The sequence below is a fragment of the Rhineura floridana genome, chromosome 8, assembly GCF_030035675.1.
Source record: "Rhineura floridana isolate rRhiFlo1 chromosome 8, rRhiFlo1.hap2, whole genome shotgun sequence".
Lineage (NCBI taxonomy): Eukaryota > Metazoa > Chordata > Lepidosauria > Squamata > Rhineuridae > Rhineura > Rhineura floridana.
In genome coordinates this window covers 719,619-740,719 of record NC_084487.1, presented here as the reverse complement: position 1 = coordinate 740,719, position 21,101 = coordinate 719,619, and the positions used below count along the sequence as shown (strand labels likewise).

Here is a 21,101-nt window from a genome sequence, read left to right as displayed (position 1 = left end):
CCTTAAGAACTCTTCATCCTGCTTGCGGGCTTCCCATTAGGGCACCTGGTTGGCCACTGTGAGAACAGGATGCTGGACTAGATGGGCCACTGGCCTGATCCAGCAGGCTCTCCTCATGTTCTTATGTCTTCTCTTACACACTTGTCAGGGCATGTGAGATGAAGAACGAACTAAGAGGGTTGAGGCGCATGTCTAAAGGACCAGGTCATTCGGCCATTGCAAAACTGGGGCAGATCTTCTCTCTGGCCTTAGACTTCAGCACTCCTCACAAGTTATTACTGAAGTCCACAAACTTGGTGATTCTCCAAATCTAAATGCAAGGCCAGGCTCACACGTTTCGGCTGTAGCAAATGGAAAATGCCACATCAGAAGGTCCAATGCCACTCTGAACACTGGAAGGGCACTATCTAAAAGGCTGAACCAGTATTTTCTCACTCCTGCATCAGACTGACACCATGACCCTTGCAGGAGCCCCTGGGTGAAGCCAAGGTGGCTTCGTTTTGCATGGGGGGGGGAGCCAAGAAGGCAGCCCCTTGTGATGCCTCTCCACGTCTCCTTAGTAGCCCAGCTCCTCCTACGCTTCTGCACAAACCCTCATTGTTGGGTACATCCTCAGCCTGGGGGCTCTGGCCTCTGTGCTGGCAGAAAGGCTGTTGGACTGGCAAGGTGGCTTTCCCCCCTCCTCAGCCTGAAGAACATCCATCAGGGAGCCCACACTATGCCATACCAGTCTGGTAATTGGCTTCAGAAGCACACGGCCCCGGCGCTAACTGTGCCACCGTGCCACCTTTGCCCTTTTCTGCCCATAGGCAGTGCAGCCACTCTTTGCTTCCAGGTTTGCAGGCCACCTCGGTCCCTGAGGACACTTGGCTAGTTGGTGGCCGACAGACCCTTAATAAGATTGACGGGAGGGGAGGGACTCTCAACCCTTCTGCGTGTCACTTGACTGAACTGTAAAAGCAGGAGGGGCCTCTCAAACTGCTTCACACTTTGCAGGAGGCAGACTGGCGTGGGCTACCGAGGCCCCATTCTCTCTCCCCCTTTCCCCTCCTCACCACTGGAAGACAAACTGCCGCAGCTACGCCTGAGGGACCCTCCGGATTGGCCTGAGGGGGCTTTACGCAGTCACACACACTCACACTAGCGGCACTCTTTCTGGCACTGCCTTGCTGGTCCGTCTGCCACTCGCTCACTCACCGGGCCTCGGCTGCCAGCAGCTCATCGTAGTGCGAGGAACGCTGGTCATCGTCTTGGCGGTAGCGGATGACCATAGCCAGTCCCTTGCTGACCAAGGCTTCTGCAATGTTGCTGCAGGATAAAAGGAAAAGACATGAATCACAGGGGCTGAAGGCACGGAGGGTCCACGTTCAAGAGAACAGGCGATGTCATCTGAAAGTTACGCACACACCCATGGCCGACAATGAACGCTCAGGCCAGCTCTGGAAGCACCTCCCAGGCCTCCGGGAGCCATGCAAACCCAATTCACCCTGAGAAGGGTGACCCCCGGGGCCCCAGCTGTGGAGCCCACTCCCTGCCTTGCTCAGCCTTGGCTACCTTGCAGCAGGGGACAGGCTAGTTTCGGAGACTGAGGACTGCTCGCTCTGCTGGACCTCCGACCTCCTCTCGCCCTGCCTCACGGACCACAACGGGAGAGGGGCGGATCGTGCTCCTGGACCGCACATCACAGAGCAGAGTTGGAGACCCTTTGATGCCTCCCAGCAAATGGATACAAGGATAGGGACTTAGGGGAAGCTGCCCCATACCAGGCCGCTGGTTCCGTCTAGCTCAGTACTGCGCACACTGGATGGCAGCAGCTATCCAGGCTTTCAGGCAGGGGTCTCTCCCAGCCCTGCCTGGAGATGCCAGCGGGGATTACACCTGAGAAGCAGCGTGCTGGTGTAGTGGCTGGAGTGTCCGCCTGGGACCTGGGAGACCAGGGTTAAAATCCCCACTCGGCCATGAAGTTCACTGGGTGACCGTGGGCCAGTTAATGGTTCTCAGCCTAAGCTACCTCACAGGGTTATTGTGAGGATGAAATCAGGAGGAGGAGAACCATGTTTGTAAAACATAAGAACACAAGAAGAGCCTGCTGGATCAGGCCAGTGGCCCATCTAGTCCAGCATCCTGTTCTCACAGTGGCCAACCAGGTGCCTGGGGGAAGCCCGCAAGCAGGACCCGAGTGCAAGAACACTCTCCCCTCCTGAGGCTTCCAGCAACTGGTTTTCAGAAGCATGCTGCCTCTGACTAGGGTGGCAGAGCACAGCCATCATGGCTAGTAGCCATTGATAGCCCTGTCCTCCATGAATTGGTCTAATCTTCTTTTAAAGCCATCCAAGCTGGTGGCCATTACTGCATCTTGTGGGAGCAAATTCCATCGTTTAACTATGCGCTGAGTAAAGAAGTACTTCCTTTTGTCTGTCCTGAATCTTCCAACATTCAGCTTCTTTGAATGTCCACAAGTTCTAGTATTATGAGAGAGGGAGAAGAACTTTTCTCTATCCACTTTCTCAATGCCATGCATAATTTTATACACTTCTATCATGTCTCCTCTACCCTGCCTTTTCTCTAAACTAAAAAGCCCCAAATGCTGCAACCTTTCCTCGTAAGGGAGTCGCTCCATCCCCTTGATCATTCTGGTTGCCCTCTTCTGAACCTTTTCCAACTCTAGAATATCCTTTTTGAGATGAGGCGACCAGAACTGTACACAGTATTCCAAATGCGGCCGCACCATAGATTTATACAACGGCATTATGATATCGGCTGTTTTATTTTCAATACCTTTCCTAATTATCGCTAGCATGGAATTTGCCTTTTTCACAGCTGCCGCACACTGGGTTGACATTTTCATCGTGCTGTCCACTACAACCCTGAGGTCTCTCTCCTGGTCAGTCACCGCCAGTTCAGACCCCATGAGCGTATTTGTGAAATTCAGATTTTTTGCTCCAATATGCATAATTTTACACTTGTTTATATTGAATTGCATTTGCCATTTTTCCACCTATTCACTCAGTTTGGAGAGGTCTTTTTGGAGCTCTTTGCAATCCCTTTTTCTTTTAACAACCCTGAACAATTTAGTGTCGTCAGCAAACTTGGCCACTTCACTGCTCACTCCTAATTCTAGGTCATTAATGAACAAGTTGAAAAGTACAGGTCCCAATACCGATCCTTGAGGGACTCCACTTTCTACAGCCCTCCATTGGGAGAACTGTCCGTTTATTCCTAAACCTGAGACCTTCTGCATGCAAAGCAGACACAGTCGTTTGACCTTTTGAAGAGCAAAATTTCAGTGCTCTTCAGACTCACACTCCATTCCCAAATTCTTACAATCTCTTTGAGTCTAACATTTCCTTGTTCCTTTGGAAGTGCTGCCTGTTTATTTTATCAGACCTCCCTGTCCCCCACCCATCCTAAATGCTGCAGTTGCTACTTCTGTTAATAATGCCAGTCAAACCAACCCTAGACTTCCTTGGGCCTGGGTCAAGCTGAAAAGGGGCCACTCTTGCCAAGGCCCACCTCGGCAGTGAAATATGGCTCGCCTTACTTCCTGTTTGTCTTGGAGGAAAAGGGTCACGTGCAGAGTGCCCAGTGAGTGGGCCACAAAGGAGGTGGAGAAAAGAGGGTTGCAGCTGGGACCCCCCAGGATGCCTTTGTCACAAAGGGGGGGGGGCTCTCAGCACAACAGCCGTGGAACAGGCACCATCACTGACTCTGCTGAGCTCTCTGCGTCCTCTGCATGCACCAGCACAGCCAGCTCAGGATTTCCTATCCCTTTGCAGCCCTTTCCCCTGGGAGGTGGGGCTGGGCAGATTATTCCCCAGTGGCCCAAGAGGGCTACCAGAGCTGGAATGCAAGCAGCCCGTTCAGCCTTGCTCCGCCACGAGCATAGAGACAGCCACAAACAAGAAAACTGTCAGCAATTAAAATAATTTCAAAGCATTTGGCCAGGCAGCAACTGTACAACATGGCTTGTTATCATTTGGGCTCCCTCAGATTTGAGTCTACATGCCCCGCTCAGCTGCCCCGTGAAGGCCCAGGCAGGGCTCCGTGGATCAGCCGCTTCAAACCAGCTCATCAATCCTCTGCTGGGTGCCTCTTGAATTCCCCTGTGATTACTCAGACAGGACACGAACTCAGAGCTTGCCACATCCAAGCACACCAGAGAGCCTTGCCGGCCTGGAGCCAAGGGAGGGGGCCAAGTGAAGCTACTACCAAGAGCCAAAAATAGGCTGGGTGAGACGAAACAGAAGAGCGTCAGAAGATCTGCAGCGGAGGCAATCGGCTGCCAAGAGAAGGCGGCAGCTGCAACAGCACCGCGCGAAATGCCAGGCACCCAGGAATAAGCAGCCACCTCCGACTTCAGGCAGACGGCTGCCCAACACCAGCAACCCACACAGCCCACCTTCCTGAGGCAGCTGCCTCCCATCCTGTGCTGGAGGGGGGGGGGAGAGGAGACGTCATGAGCAACTCAGCTCCAGGGATGGAAACTCAGAGTAGGACAACAGGGTCCCCACAAGAGGCGTTTCAGGAAGGAGACGCTGTTCTGGAGCCATCACGGCCCACTAAGAGCAGTTTGCCTCTCTCTTGGCAGCTGGACATTGCCAGCAAAGCGCCAGCAAGGAGGCGCTCATGTCAGGGATGGCCCCCACTCAACCCCAAGGCCGTGGACTGAGCTTCCCCCTTCACGGTGCCCCAACACAGACCCACCTCCCATCTGGCAGGCCTTCAGCCCGAAGCAAGCAGGAAGGCCTTTGGGGCAGCTCTCCCCTTGATCTACAGAGGCTCAGGCCTTCACACTCCTGCCACTAGAGGGGCTGCTGATCAGCTGGGCTGGCCAGAAAGAGCACACTCTCCACGAGATGTGCACCCAAAATCGGAAGGGCTGCAGGGCAATCCAGGATGGATAAGAGGGCACATTAAGAGGGGACCACTCTCCCCACAAGGCAGTGGTGAGCCGCAATATAGGGAAGAAAAAAGGCATGATGATCCCTGGGGGGCGTTGCCTTTGCCCAGCTGTGACCCCTTCCCCTCACCCAAAGCCTGCGTGCAGATGGGAGGTGACCAGAGAGGCTGGCGTCCCCCTTTTCAACAGAGAAGCTCCCAGGGGCCTGCATCTTAACCATGTTTGCAGGCCAGGAAGAAAGGAGAAGGGAGAGCAAATGCTGACTCTCCATTCAGAGTGCTGAGTCTGGCTGCTGAAGTCTGACACGTTCCACATTTGCAAAGTGATGTCTGCAGCTTAGCAGCTCACTGAGGTTGTCTGCTGACTGTCTGGGATGATGCCCAACGCTGCAGCGGGGGGGGGGAGCAGCCTGGGGAAGGCTTCTTCCCATTCAGCATACGAGGCTAGTGCTCCAGGAGCAGAACCACCACCGCAACCACGGCAAGTGAGGGACAACCTGGGCAGGAGCCCCGAGAGCCAGCCAGGAGAGGCTCCAGAGACCGCCTGGGCCTGCAGCCTGGAGGCAAGGAGCCCAGCTGCTGCACGGCCAAACCGAAGTGCCAGCGAGGCAATGCAGCTGGGCCCCGGCTTCGCTTCCCCCTGGCAAGAGCGGCACCGCCACCCTCAGCCTGGCGGCATCTCCAAGCTACTCTCACCAGCGCACACTGGCTGGATCCATCCGTTCCAGCGCGGCATCAGGTCCAGGACCCATGTTGTTGTTTTTGTTTGGGGGGGAGAGCACTGCCTGCAGGTACCAGAGCACAGGGGCCCCCGTCTCAAGGCCAGGGGTGGGGCAGCTCAGGCTCCTAGGCCAAATGTCGCCCTCGGCATTCTTCCCAAACCCCCCTCCCCCTGGCCCTGCTTCACATCCCAATATTGCAATACAGCCTTCAGTCCGAGTGCCTCTTCCTCACCTGGAGGGGGGGCAGACAGGCGTGTGGGAGCATGTGGAGAAAGGAGCCCACTGGGCAAAGGTTACAAAAAGGGGCATTTGTTGCCCTGCCTGCTTTTGCCTCTGGGCCCTCCCAGCACTGGCATGTGGCCCTTGGGCAGAAAACGGACAGCCTTATCCCTTGTGCACCCAGGAGGGCACTGTGGCCTGTCTGCAGCCCTCCCCTCCACACACATGCCTCCGGCAAGCCCAGCTAATGGCCTGCTTGCTGCCCACCCAGGAGAGCACACAGAGTCACACAGCCTCCCCCCCCAGGATCCTCTCTTCCTACCGACCCCATGCGATTTGCTGTAAAGGGGGATGCTTGTGGAGACACCTTCTGGGGCCAGAGGAGGCGTGGCAGATGGGTTGAACAAGACTCATAAACAGGGCAATTTGGCACAGAAGCACCAGCATTGGGATGCAGCGTCCACAGAGGCTTGTCACTCGGGAGCCAGCACAAGTGGCGACGGGGCTTCCCTGAGGTCAACCCTCAGGTCCAGACCTCGGATGTCCCCCCAAGTGGCTCTCCTTCCCCCATGGGGCTTGGGCTACCAAAATGGCTCCACAACCCTTCTACCCCACCTGGTTCGGTAACGGGAACAGAGAGATCGGCTCTAATAAGGCCCAGTAACAGTCTTCAGAAAAATGTAGTAAGGAAGCCAAGCCATAAATCACATGCTCTTCGATGTCTGTATACTAATGCACAGAGCATGGGAAACAAGCAGGACAAACTTGAACTCTTAATACAGGAGGACAATTATGACTTAATAGGTATAACTGAAACTTGGTGGGATGACTCCCATGACTGGAATACAGCAAATGAAGGATACAACTTGTTCAAGAAGAACAGAAGGAATAAAAAGGGAGGTGGAGTTGCGCTATATGTTAAAAATATATATCCCAGCACAGAAATACAGGAAGATGAGCTTGTAGTTCCACTGAGAGTATCTGGATTAAAATTAATGGGGCAAGGAATAAGAGGAACATGGTGGTTGGAATCTACTACCTACCACCCAATCAAGGGGGAAAAATGATGAAACTTTTGCAAAGCAAATTGCCAATGTTTTGAGGAGTCATAATATAGTAGTAATGGGGGATTTCAATTGCCCCGATATGTATTGGGAGACAAATTCTGCCAAACACGGCCCCTCCAAGAAATTCCTGACTTGTGTTGCTGATAACTTTCTCCTACAGAAAGTGGAGGAAGCAACCAGAGGATCAGCTGTCCTTGACTTGATTCTAACCAATAGAGATGATTTGGTGGATGAAGTGGCAGTTACCGGAACTCTGGGGGAAAGTGACCACACCATACTTGAATTCTTGATTTTAACAGAAGCAAAAGCTGAGAGTAGCCATATGCGCACCCTGGACTTCAGGAAAGCTGATTTTAATAAACTCAGAACAATTGTAAGTAGGGTTCCATGACAAGCCACCCTAGAAAAGGAGTCCAAGATGGGTGGGAGTTTCTAAAAAAGGAAGTTCTAAAAGCGCAATGGCAAGCAATTCCAACAAGGAAAAAAGGGGGGAAACAGCAGAAGAAGTCAATGTGGCTTCACAGAAAGCTTAGAGATGACCTGAAAACAAGAAAGGACACATACATGGAGTGGAAAGAAGGCCAGGCCACAAAGGAAGAGTACAGGCAGGTAGCACGGAATTGCAGGCATGGCGTCAGGAAGGCTAAAGCTGAGAATGAGCTGAGGTTAGCGAGAGATGCTACAAGCAACAAAAAAGCTTTCTTCAGGTACATCCATAGTAAAAGACAGAGAAAGGAGGTGGTGGTACAGCTACTCAATGAGGATGGCAAAATGATAACAGATGACAAAGAAAAGGCAGAAGTGCTCAATTCCTACTTTGGCTCCCAGTCTTCTCCCAAAAAAGGGCCTATGACCCTCCCGGGAAACATGAAGTAGAAGGGTCAGGACTGGAGCTTGAGATTGATAGACAAACAGTCATGGAATACCTAATCACTTTGAACGAGTTCAAATCTCCAGGGTCCAGTAAACTGCATCCTAGAGTATTGGAGAAATTGGCTGAAGAACTCTCAGAACCGCTGTCTATTATCTTTGCAAAATTGTGGAGGACTGGTGAAGTGCTGGATGACTGGAGGAGAGCTAATGTTGTCCCTATCTTCAAAAAGGGCAAAAAGGAGGAACCGGGGAACTACAGATCAGTCAGCCTGAAGTCACTGGGAAAATTCTGGAGCAGATTATAAAGCAGTCAGTCTGTAAGCATGTTGAAATCAATGCAGTGATTACTAGGAGCCAACATGGATTTATTAAGAACAAATCCTGCCAAACTAACCTTACCTCATATTTTGATCAGGTAACCTCCCTTGTAGACTGTGGGAATGCTGTGGACATAATTTATCTCAACTTCAGCAAAGCTTTTGACAAAGTGCCCCATGATATTCTAATTAGCAAGCTAGCTAAATGTGGGCTGGATGGAAAAACTATCAGGTGGATCCACAATTGTGCTTATCAATGGTTCCTTCTCAAACTGGGCAGAAGTAACGAGTGGGGTACCATAGGGCTCTGTCCTGGGCCCAGTGCTCTTCAACATTTTTATTAACAACTTGGATGAGGAGGTACAAAGCATGCTTATCAAACTTGCAGATGATACAAAATTGGGGGGCACAGCTAATACCGTGGAAGACAGAAACAAAATTCAAAGGGACCTTGATAGGCTGGAGCATTGGGCTGAAAACAACAGAATGAAATTCAACAGGGATAAATGCAAAGTTCTACACTTAGGAAAAAGAAACCAAATGCACAGTTATAAAATGGGGGATACTTGGCTCAGCAATACGACATGTGAGAAGGATCTCGGAATTGTCATTGATCACAAGCTGAATATGAGCTAACAGTGTGATGTGGCTGCAAAAAAGGCAAATGCTATATGAGGCTGCATTAACAGAACTATAGTTTCAAAATCACGTGAAGTATTAGTTCCCCTCTATTCAGCACTGGTGAGGCCTCATCTTGAGTACTGCGTCCAGTTCTGGTCTCCGCACTTCCAAGAAGGATGCAGACAAATTGGAACAGGTTCAGAGGAGGGCAACAAGGATGATCAGGGGACTGGAAACAAAGCCCTCTGAGGAGAGACTGAAAGAACTGGGCATGTTTAGCCCGGAGAAGAGAAGACTGAGGAGAGATATGAGAGCACTCTTCAAGTACATGAAAGGTTGTCACATAGAGGAGGGCTGGGATCTCTTCTCGATCATCCCAGAGTGCACGACACGGAATAATGGGCTCAAGTTGCAGGAAGCCAGATTTCGACTGGACATCAGGAAAAACTTCCTAACTGTTAGAGCCATGCGACAATGGAGCCAATTACCTAGAGAGGTAGTGGGCTCTCCGACACTAGAGGCATTGAAGAGGCAGCTGGACAGCCATCTGTCGGGAATGCTTTGATTTGGATTCCTGCATTGAGCAGGGGGTTGGACTGGATGGCCTTGTAAGCCCCTTCCAACTCTACTATTCTATGATTCTATGGTTCCAGTCCTTTGTTTCTCACAGCATGGCGGATGGCTGCCTGCAGAAACACACACAGAGCAGCCTTGGCAGCTTCCCTCTCCTGCACCACCACCTCTTCTCTCTCTCTCTCTGCCCCCAAAGCAGCGCCTTGCCTGCTACTAATATGACCCACACAAAGAATGCTCAAGTGCAAGGATGGCAGCTGCCCCCCCCCCAATTTGAAGGTCACTGGCCCCACCACGAAGCTTGTGACTTGCCAGACAGGATCACAAGCATCCCCTTCACTGCCCACCTCCTTTGATGGCAAGCTCCAACTCAAGACAGCTGCCCGCCCTATCTAGCAAATGGAAATCTACTGCTATACTCAACTCTGCTTTCAGGGGCGTGAAAGAGAAGCCCCTCAGGCCCCTCCTACAGTCCTGCTCACCAGAACAGCTTGCAACATGCTGTGTATAGGGGGCAGGAGAGATGGGGGCTCCTGGCCTCAGGAAGGAGGCTCAGCTTCCCTTGAGCTCCAAGGACCCTCTGTCTCCGTCACCCAGGGCAAATGCAGCTAAGACAACCTCCCCCAACCTGGACCCACCCAGCTGCTTCAGACTACACCCTCCCTCCTGCATTCTCTGCACTCCCGGTTCCAAAGCGGATGTGGAGGATTTCAGATTCAGCGGAGGCGAGACAAGCTGATGGGCCTCCCTCCCTCCCTCCCAGCAGTGCTGCTTAGACTGGAGCATGCCTGCCTCAAACAACGTGGGGCCACCTCCCCAGCTGCTGCTAAGTCGTTCTCAAGCTCTTCCCCAGTTCCAGCTGCAGATCAACCAGATGTCAATGAGCAGAAGCATCAGATTTTATTTATTTTATAGAAGTGGGGGGTGGAGAGGGAGAGAGAGAGAGGGAGAGAGCTGTCTGTTGGGGAGACGAGCGCAGCCAAGCCTGGTTCCAATATCCAGAGCCTCAAAACACTGCAAGCTAGGAACCTTCCTTCCCATCTATTTGTCCCACAGTAGCAAAAGGCAGAGCTTGGGAAAGGTCTGCACAATTAGCACCTAGGGTGACAATTCACTTGGCAGACATCAGTGGCCTCCCCAACTCCCACCCCCACCCCCACCATGAAGGTGGCAGTTACCTCTTCCACAAAGATAGTTTAGCATTAAAACTGTTCCTACCATGGAAGACGAGGGCAAGGCTGTCTGCGCCTTGTTCCTCGCTCCCACTCCTCCTATGGATGGGTTCCTGGTTGCTCATCTTTGCGCCCACTTGACTGTGTGTCCTGTTGTTTAATGCCAGATCATGACACAGTAAGCCCACACTCATCAATTTGGTGTGCATTACCAAGGCCTGGGTAGGTGAGCTGGCAGGAGTTGATCTGACCCAGCTTTGCCCACCTGGATACTCAGTGCAACATCAGCACAGGCTGCAGGGATGGCGGGGGAGGAGTTGCTGTGGTCTACAGAACTTCCATCTCTGTCGCCAGGAAACCACTCTGTCCTGGAGCTGGCTGTGAGGGCCTGCCCCTGGTGTCGGGCCAAGGAGAGAGGAAACTAAGGGCAATGAAACAGGCTGGATGATGACTAGACCGCAAGTGGCAAAAGATGTGCTGTGTGGCTGATTAGGCACAAGTAAAACATAATCGTGCCTACTGTGGGCGGAGAAGGAGGCCCACTTCTCTGCCTCCTTCACATCCTCAAGTAGCCGTCCGGTGGAGCTTTTCTGTATTGTCAGGGGTCTATTGACATCAACTCAAGGAAATGGAGTCTTAGACCCTTCGGAGGCCCACTGTGAATTGTTTGCAAGGCACTTTGAGGGTAACGTTAATCGCCTCCCTAGCAGTCTTAATGCCCCATCCACATCTAGTGTAGTCCCCAGTGAGGTGTCCAGTGCAACATCTGCTGCAAATTCTTGGGAATGGTGGCCCCATGACGTGGACAAGGTGCTTGCAAAGATGTAGCCAGAAATGTGTCCTTTTGACCCTTGCCCTTCTTGGCTTATTAAATCATAGAATCATAGAGTTGGAAGGGGCCTTGTAGGCCATCGAGTCCAACCCCCTGCTCACAGCAGGAAATCCACAGCTAGAGCATCTCCCACAGATAGCTAGCTGTCCAGCCTCTGCTTGAAGACATCCAGCGAAGGGGATCCCACCACCTCCCTAGGCAGGCGGTTCCATTGCCGAACTGCCCTTACTGTCAAGAAGTTCCTTCTAATGTCCAATCTGAATCTACACTCCTGCAACTTAAAACCATTAGACCTAGTCCTACCCTCTGGGGCAGCAGAGAACAAATCTGTACCCTCCTCTATGTGACAGCCCTTCAGGTACTTAAAGAGTGCAATCATGTCACCCCTCAGACTTCTCTTCACCAGACTGAACATGCCAAGTTCCTTCAACCTTTCCTCATAACACTTGTTCTCCATACCGGCTATCATCCTCGTCACCCTCTTCTGAACCCGCTCTAACTTGTCTATATCTTTCTTAAAATGAGGCGCCCAGAACTGAACGCAGTATTCCAGATGAGGCCTGACTAATGCAGAATATAGTGGGACTATTACGTCCCTCAACCTGGAAACTATAGCTCTGTTTATGCAGCCCAAAACCGTGTTTGCCTTTTTTGCCGCAGCATCACACTGCTGGGTCATGTTCAACTTGTGATCCACTACAATTCCAAGGTCCTTCTCACACGCACTACTGCTAAGCCGGGTATTTCCCATCCTGTACCCATGCGTCTTGTTTTTCTGGCCTAAATGCAGAATCCTGCATTTGTCTTTATTGAATGTCATTTTATTAATTTCAGCCCAATTTTCTAGTCTATCCAGGTCCCTTTGGATTTTATTCCTGTCTTCCATTGTGTTAGCTATCCCTCCCAGTTTCGTATCATCCGCAAACTTCATAAGGCTTCCCTCCACCCTGTCATCTAAGTCATTGATAAAAATGTTGAAGAGTATCGGCCCCAGGACAGAACCTTGTGGCACTCCACTCAAGACCTCTTTCCAGTCCGAAGCACAGCCACCGACGACCACTCTTTGAGTACGGTTTTCCAACCAGTTGTGAATCCACCTGACAGTATTTCCATCTAGTCCGGATTTGACCAGTTTGCTAATCAAAAGGTCGTGGGGGACTTTGTCAAACGCTTTGCTGAAATATAGATAGATGACATCTACAGCATTTCCACCATCTACTAAGCTAGTGACCCGATCAAAAAAAGAGATGAGATTAGTTTGACAGGAGTTTTTCTAAAGCTTGCCAAGGGGCATGATTGAGTAGATCCAAGGTATGGTCAACATGTCATTGCAGGAGAGAGTGGTCCCTGCTGCCCTGAAAGAGTCAGTGATCTGACTGCTCCTGAAAAAGCCCACCCTGGACCCACTGATTTGTGACAACTAAAGCCCAGTCACAAATACCCCCTTTTTAGGGAAGGTGATTGAGAGGGTTGTGGCGCAGCAATTGCAAGTACTCTTGGATGAAACAGATTATCTTGACCCATCCCAGTCTGGGTTCAGGCCTGCTTATGGGACTGAATTGGCCTTGGTCGCCCTGATGGATGACCTTTATCGGGAGAAGGACAGAGGGAGTGCGACCCTGTTATTCTTACTTGATCTCTCAGCGGCTTTTGATACCATTGACCATGGTATCCTTCTGGGCCAACTTGGTGAGATGGGTATTGGAGGCTCTGTTTACAGTGGTTCCGATCCTATCTCCAGGGTCATTTTTTCAGAGAATGACATTGGGCGATTGTCTTTCAGCCCCCTGGCAGTTGTGATGTGGGGATCTTGTCCCCCATGCTGTTTAACATCTATATGAAGCCCTTGGGAGCAGTTATCCGGATATTTGGGGCGAGGTGTCAGCAGTATGCTGATGATACCCAGCTCTATTTCTCCGTAACAGCTGAATCGGCAGAAGCTGTGCAAGCACTTGACTGCTGCCTGGACTCAGTGGTGGGCTGGATGAGGGCCAATAAACTGACTCTGAATCCTAGCAAGACGGAGACGCTGTAGTTTGATGGTTCCCAAGTTCAGATAACTAGTCAGCTGCGTGCTTTGGATGGGGTCATGCTCCCTTTGAAAGAGCAGGTCTGTAGTCTGGGGGTGCTCCTGGATCCATCTTTGTTGCTAGAGGCCCAGGTGACCTCTGTGGCTAGGAGTGCCTTTTACCAGCTTCGGCTGGACAAGGATAGCCTGACCACTGTTGTCCACACACTGGTAACCTCCAGGCAGGATTACTGTAATGTGCTCTATGTGGGGCTGCCCTTAAGGTTGGTCCAGAAGCTTGTCCAGAGCCCATCTCGGCTGTAAGACCTGCAAGTCCCTGCTTGTTGGCCTCTTTCTACCTGGCCTGGAAGGCTGGGGCCTTGACTGACTGCAGCTGCAAAAGGTATCACTACCTGAAGATGCCAGAGACCACCTTGACTCTGGGGTGTTCTTTAGAGGCTTCTGTTTGGGTAAAAAATTATTTTCTGTTGGTTGGGTTTTTGTTTTGCTATTATTGGGATTGTGCTTCTGTATTTTATTGTTGGATTTTATTAGGAATTATAAGGATATATCAATTTATTGTATGTTTTTAAGATGTTTTTGTTAACTTATTGACCACTGAATTTATTTTTTACAGTAAATTGTGTAACTTTTTTCTGTTCATGTTGTGAGCCGCCTTGTGCATGAATTGTTATGAAAAGGTGGCATACAAATAAACAGTGATGGTGATGACTGGCAATGTGTCTGCTCACTGGGGCAGGGTATTGCCCAACATGTCACCCCGTGGCTAAAAGAATTGCACTGGCTGCCCATTAGTTACCAGGCTAAATTCAAGGTTCTAGTTCTGGTGTACAAAGCCCTACACAGCTTGGGACCAGGATACCTGAAAGACTGTCTTATCCCTTATATACCCAGTTGATCACTGCACTCTGCAGGTGAGGGCCTCCTGCAGATACCATCTTATCAGGAGGTCCGTTCTGCACAACATAGGAAGCGGAACTTTAGTGTTGTGGCACCTACCCTGTGGAATTTCCCTTAAATATTAGACAGGTGCAATCTCTGTTACTTTTTTGGTGTCTACTAAAGACCTTCCTCTTTCAACAAGCCTTTTAAGTAGAGACCTTATCCCAGTCTGTGTCTGTGTTGGAATTACTGTTTTAGATGTTTTAACACTTTTTTAAACAGATGTTTTTAAAGATATTTTGGTTTAATATATTTTTAAAGATGCTTTGATATAGTATGCTTTTAAGTCTTTTTAAAATAAGTTTTAGAGTGGTTTTTAGTGTTTTTGTCTGTGACCCTTCTAGGAGGAAGGGTGGGATATGAATTTAATAAATAATAAAATGCAAAAAGCTTTTCAGCAGGCTCACACAAAGCTCACTGTAGCCTTTGGCTTAGCACTGCCAGACCAGGGAGCACAAGGCAGGGCAGGGTGGAGCCCCTGCCACATCCTGGTGCTGCTAGATGCCAAGCATGGCAGGGGTTAGGATGGCAGGGGCACCTGAAAAAGCTTAGCGGGACCTCCCACAGCCTGCACATTCCTTCCCACCCCCATTGAGCACTGACCAGATTCAGACCTGCTTTGCTTCAGCAAAGTGGCAGCCTTAGGTGCCTTCAGACCACTCCCTGGGGCTGGGGCCTAGGAGGAAGGCCAGCTCAGGCCTCTTTGGACTGAAGGAAGAGTGTCTCTCTCCTTGGCAGAACTCTCGACGAGTGGAAGGCAGGGCGAGAAACCATTCCTGTCGGAGCAAGGGCAAGCAGTGCCTCCCATCCCCAAAGAGTAAGTGGGAAGAGAATGAACATCCCCAGGCCCAAGATGTTAAGTCTGCCTTCAGGCAAACCAGTTTTATTATCTGCTTGCGCAAGAGCCACAGAAGTCCCTGCACTGAAGGCATGTTTCTGTGGCTTGCGGTTTTTGCTGTCCCTGAAGTGGTTTACCAGGCTGCAGAAGGAGTTTGCAGCAGAAGCAGAGCGACTGGGTGGAACTGAGCCGCCATCAAGGCAGAAGGATCCATTTCCCTTCCCCTGCAATGCAGCCCATTTGGCAAAGGTTGCCTAGAACTAAGCACCATGTCACTGAGCCAGCCCCTTTGCACGGCGCATGCACGTTTGCTTCAGCACAGCACAAGGAGCACAAAAGCAGCCTTTTCCCACCTGCTTAGGGCAGCTTTGGAAGGCAGTCAGTGCAGCAGCTGTCTGCAGAGGCCCAAGGAATGCCGCCCTCTCCCTACAGCCACAGGCAACGGCACAGAGCTGGCAGGGAGGGAGGGAGGATGCCTTTCGGCCACAGGGAACCCTCATGGAGGAGGCCCACAAGCAGCAGGAACCTGGGAGAAGCGGAGGTGTCACGGCTCTTCTAGGAAATGGTGGGGGGGCACTGGGCTGTGTTTGCATTCCCTTGTGGATTATTTCCTACATTTACAGGATTACACAGCAGCTCTCATGTGGCATTTGCCAACTGCAGCAGACTCCCCAGCCATGTCGTTTCTGGATCAAGACAGCCTCACAGCTCTGCCCTCTGCAGTTACTCACAGGTGCAGACAAATGAGAGGGTTCAGGGGAGGGCATCAGAGAGGGCAAGATGCTTTATAGCCCAAGGACGTGGCACACATCGGTGAGCCAGAGGAAGGCCATGCGCCCCTCACCCAGTCAGGACAAGCAGGGAACTATAGCCTGCAAGGACTCCATGGGTAGGCTCAAATTGCAGATTTTAGGCTGAATGACAACCAGTGGGCCCCGGGGACAGCAAGGGGTGCCAAGCGCTCACCGTCCCTAGAGGTGCTGAACAGGCTGCTGGACAAGCATCTCTTGGGATGTTTCACATCTCCTGCAAGGAACGAGAGAGTGACACCTCTCAAGTCAGGGGGCCGGCCAAGAGCATCAAGGAGCAGTTGTGCTTCTGCCTCCGTGGCTTCCAGGGACTGACCAAAGCAGGGAGATGCTTGCTCTGAGAACACGTTCCTGTAACTTGCAGGAAAAAATGACATCCATGAAGCAGCCCCCTGGCACAGGAGGTCTGCAGGTACCCCTAAGGATTTGGTCAGCCCAAGCTGGGCCCATGTAATTCAGCATCCTGCCCCGCAAGAGTAGCCTGGGAAGCCCCCAAGCAGGGCACAAGGGCAAGTGACCCAGTCCAGCTGTTGTCTCCCAGCAGCTGGCATTTGGATGTAGAGTGCCTCGGAACATGGAGGCTCCCCAGTTCCGATGCCAAACGGGGGTTGAGAATCCTTTCTCCGCAAACTCCTCTACGCCTTTTGATGAGCATTAGAGCATGGCATGAATGCCAAAGGATAAATATGCATGAAATGAACCTGTTGTGATGCTGGCAGTACGGCCTCCAGCACTCCAGCTGCAATCGTTCTACTCTGGACTTCCGGGGGAAGCCCCCCCTCACCACCCCTTCTCTTTGGAGGCTGCATGGACCCTTCCCCTTAACTGTGCATTGCCTGTGCTAAACGGAGAAAGCAAACAGCAGCAGCCGTGCCCAGAGGCATAAGCAGGGAGTGCCGGCACCACCCTGGGTCCTGCAGGGTCACCACTTTGGGGAGGGAGGGGAGGGCAGGGGCACCGCCACCATCTGTCAGGAAATGGAACTGCAGGCCAGCACTGCAGGAGTGAGGGGCTGGGATGGGGGAGTTTGGTTTTGCAGGGTTCTCCCTGAGTGGGAGAGAGGAGGAGGAGGAAGAGAAGAGCTGCTGTGGAATTACTATTTTCTGTCTGACAGGGTGGGAAGGTGCCTACGGCAGAGCCATAGCTTGTTATCTGTGGCCCTAATTTCCCAGCTGTCCATAGTGGTAGTGGACGATGGTAATCAGATGCATCGGGGGCAGGTAGCAGGGAGTTGTGAAGATGCTGCCCCAGTTTTGGTGGTGGTGGGCACAGGAAGGTAGGTTCAGGGACTGACCACCCTCTGGGGCAGAGGCCTAGATGCTTGGTCCCCATCCCCCACCTCAGCCCTCTCACTCCTCCAGACGTTACTGGTGGCTCATCCACTGAGTCCTTGGTCTGGTGCTGCTGCCCTAGTAAGTCCATAATAAGACCATGCTCGTCCATGACTTGATCGTGGACGAAGGGGCTGACTTGGCATGTATCAACAAGACTTGAGTGGATGAGCGGGTGGCCCTGGCCTCACTCAGCGGTGCCCAGATCAGGTTGGGGTGGGGTGGGGTCTTGCCCTTGTCCAAATAAGCACCAGCTCCTTTACCTTTTGCTCCTGGTATTGGGCCAGTAGCCAGATTGGGGATGCTCCTGGTCTGACTCAGGACTTCATGGCGGGCATGGGGCTGTCTCAAATAGCCATTGGGTGAATACAAAGGGCATGGCATACCCTTGATGTAGCCTTTACCCCGCCATGTGATATGAGGGATGGGCCAAAGGGGTGGGGAGGAAATGCACTCCCTTGTCGTGGCTGGACCATGAGCTGATGACGCTTGGATGGCAGGGGCAGCTTCCCACAGTGAAGGTGTTGGGCCATTTGGATGGCCTGCCCACAGAACCTGATGTGTGCCTGATTGCTCCGCAGCGTTTGCCAGTGGAAAAACCTGGCAATCCTGTCAAAACTCTGGTCTCGCTATGGAATGGTAAGATGAAACAGGGGGTTGACACAATCGTTGCTGAGCATCCAGTCCATTGTTTTGGAGCCGGTTTTTAACTCTGTCTTTTATTGACAATTTTAACGTTTCCTTTAGTTTTTGTAAACCACTTAGTGGTTCTGTTTACAATTAAGTGGTATATAACTTGTGAAATAAATAATTTGCTTTGCATTTGCTGGTCATGAGGAATAGGAAGGAGCCAACGAACGCCCTGCAGGTTCAGCCCAAGCCCTGCGAGCCAGCCTGGCATACAAATCCCTCCCATCCACCTTCACCTTTATTCTCACAATGGGCTGGACCTGTTGTGTTCCTTCTAAAGCTTCCATTTATATAGCACCAACAATGCACAGGGCAGAGTCTGTTTATTCATTTAACAAATTACATATACCACTTGGAAAAATGGACTGCCTTCAAGTCGATCCCGACTTATGGCGACCCTGTGAAGAGGGTTTTCATGGTAATCGGTATTCAGAGGGGGTTTGCCATTGCCTTCCTCTGAGGCTGAGAGGCTGTGACTGGCCCAAAGTCACCCAGGGAGCTTCATGGCTGTGTGCAGATTCGAACCCTGGTCTCCCAGGTCATAGTCCAACACCTTAATCACTACACCACACTGGCACCGCTTAATTGTAATAAAACCTCAAAGCAGTTTACAAAAACCATAAAAAATGAAGCATTAAAATGATCAGTAGGACAGTAAAAAACAGTTATTTAAAAGCATACAAAAATTAATTGAAATCAACAATAAGCTAAAACAGATTAAAACACATAACGTCTACGTGTATGTTTGGGTTGCCTAAACAAAAATGTTTTAAGTAGATGCCCAGTGAAGGTGCCTACCTGATGCCACTAGAGTCAATGAGCACTGAGCTTCAGTCTTGCGCAGATTAGGTCGGCTTAAAAAAAAGGGTGGAGTGAGGGACTAAGGTGGGGGGCTCACAATTCCTTCCCCACCGGCTCTCAGGTGGATCCAGCCAGCCATGCACATAGCCACATTCTGGGATTAAAAGGCACAAGAGCAGACCTTGCCATTGGTGCCCATCCCCCCGAACGCAGCCCATGTTCTCCCACTTAAATACCCACTTGGAAGAACGGGGATGGGACTGCACAGATCGAAGTTGGAGAGTGTGTCTTGTTGAGCTGTGAAATAGCAGTTTTGCTTCTCAAAGAATAGCTGAGCAAGAAACAGCCCAAGAGAGCTCTGTGCTCTCCAACAAAAGCGGAACTCATTCCCCAATTTCTGCCAGAAAATCAAGCAGGCATGTTTTCAAGAAATCCTCTCCCTCCTCAACTGCTCAGGTCCTGTTCTGGGCTCATAAGAACATAAGAAGAGCCTGCTGGATCAGGCCAGTGGCCCATCTTGTCCAACATCCTGTTCTCACAGTGGCCAACCAGATGCCCACGGGAAGCCTACAAGCAGGACCCGAGTGCAAGACCACTCCCCCCCTTGCAGCTTCCGGCAACTGGTTTTCAGAAGCATCCTGCCTCCAACCATGGAGGCAGAGGAGAGCCATCATGGCTAGTAGCCAGTGATAGCCTTTTCCTCCATGAATTGGCCTAGTCCTCTTTTAAAGCCATCCAAGTTGGTGGCCATTACTGCATCTTGTGGGAGCGAATTCCATAGTTTAACTATGCGCTGAGTGAAGAAGTACTTCCTTTTGTCTGTCCTGAATCTTCCAATATTCTAGCGTTACCAGAGGACACAAACTTCTCTCTGTCCACTTTCACCATGCCATGCATAATTTTATGCCTCTGACGCCTCATGTCGCCTCTGACTTTCCTTTTCTCTCAACTAAAAAGCCCCAAATGCTGCAGCCTTTCCTCACAAGGGAGTCGCTCCATCCCCTTGATCATTCTGGTTGCTCTCTGCTGAACCATTTCCAGCTCCACAGTATCCTTTTTGAGGTGCGGTGACCAAAACTGTAGTCAGTATTCCAAATGTGGCCTCACCATAGGTTTATATAACGGCATTATGATATGAACAGGGTGGTTCATGACAGATGCTACTGGAGGCTGCTGATTCATAGGGTTGTCATAAGTCATAATTGACTTGAAGGCACATAACAACATTATGATATTGGCAGTTTTATTTTCAATCCATTTCCTAATGATCCCTAGCATGGAATTTGCCTTTTTCACAGCTGGGTTGACATTTTCATTGAGCTATCCACTATGACTCCAAGGTCTCATTCCTGGTCAGTCACCACCAGCTCAGACCCCATGAGAGTACATGTGAAATTAAGATTTTTTGCTCCAGTAGGCATAACTTTACACTTGTTTACAGTGAATTGCATTTGCCACTTTACCCATTCACTCAGTTTGGAGAGGTCCTTTTGGAGGTCTTCGCAATCCCTCTTTAACAACCCTGAACAATTCAGTATCATCAGCAAACTTGGCCCCCACATTGCTCACCCCTAACTCGAGATCGTTTATGAACAAGTGAAAAAGCACAGGAGATACCAATACCGATCCTGGGGGGACTCCCCTTTCTACAACCTTCCACCAGCAGAAGTGCCCATTTATTCCTGCTCTCTGCTTAACCAGTTCCTGATCCTGGGCTCAGAAAGCAGCTTTGACAACCCAAGCACTGCACAGCCTGCAAAGCCACAGCACTGCCACAAGCGGCAGAGCATCCCACCGAGCCTAAACACGGGCCCAGACAAGGGCTGCTTTGGCGCAGCAGGATCCCAAGACGGCAAGTCAGTCCTGGATGAGTTGTCTGGGCAGAGGAGGCCCAAGCCCCACAGGACAGACCAGTGAACGCAGCCCCAGCCACCAATGCTCACCAGGGCTTGCCCATGCTGCCATAAGGAAGGCGAGGGCCACAGGCAGCAGTTACAGGCCTTGTGCTGCCTAGCTGTGACTGGCCGTGGCTCTGTGGGGTTTCAGGTACAAAGAAGGCTCTTCTGGGGTGGGGGCTTCCAAGCAGCACAGGGCTCTTCTCTAGAGTAGGCCTTTTTGCCTGAAACACTGAAGGGGACCAGAGTGCGCTCTCATCAGCTGAGTCAACATGAACATTATGGTCTGCGTCTACCATCAGACGCAGTCAGCCCCTAAGTACAAGTTGCTGGGGATCTCAAGTGAGGAGAGTCCTGTTGCACTCAGGTCCTGCTTGTGGTCTTCCTATTAGGGCATCCTATTGTCCACTGTGTGAAAGGGATGTTGGACTAGATGGGCCCCCTTTGGCCTGAGTCAGCTCCAAGGCTCTT

General features: G+C 51.1%; 1 protein-coding gene across 1 annotated transcript in view; it reads right to left on the bottom strand.

The window, feature by feature from the left end:
• SND1 (staphylococcal nuclease and tudor domain containing 1) overlaps positions 1-21,101 on the bottom strand; it is a 318,600-nt gene that overhangs the window by 144,718 nt on the left and 152,781 nt on the right. The window contains exon 13 of the mRNA XM_061637944.1: positions 1,198-1,308. Within this exon, the coding sequence (XP_061493928.1) occupies positions 1,198-1,308 (111 nt within the window). The remainder of the gene's footprint in view (positions 1-1,197; positions 1,309-21,101) is intronic.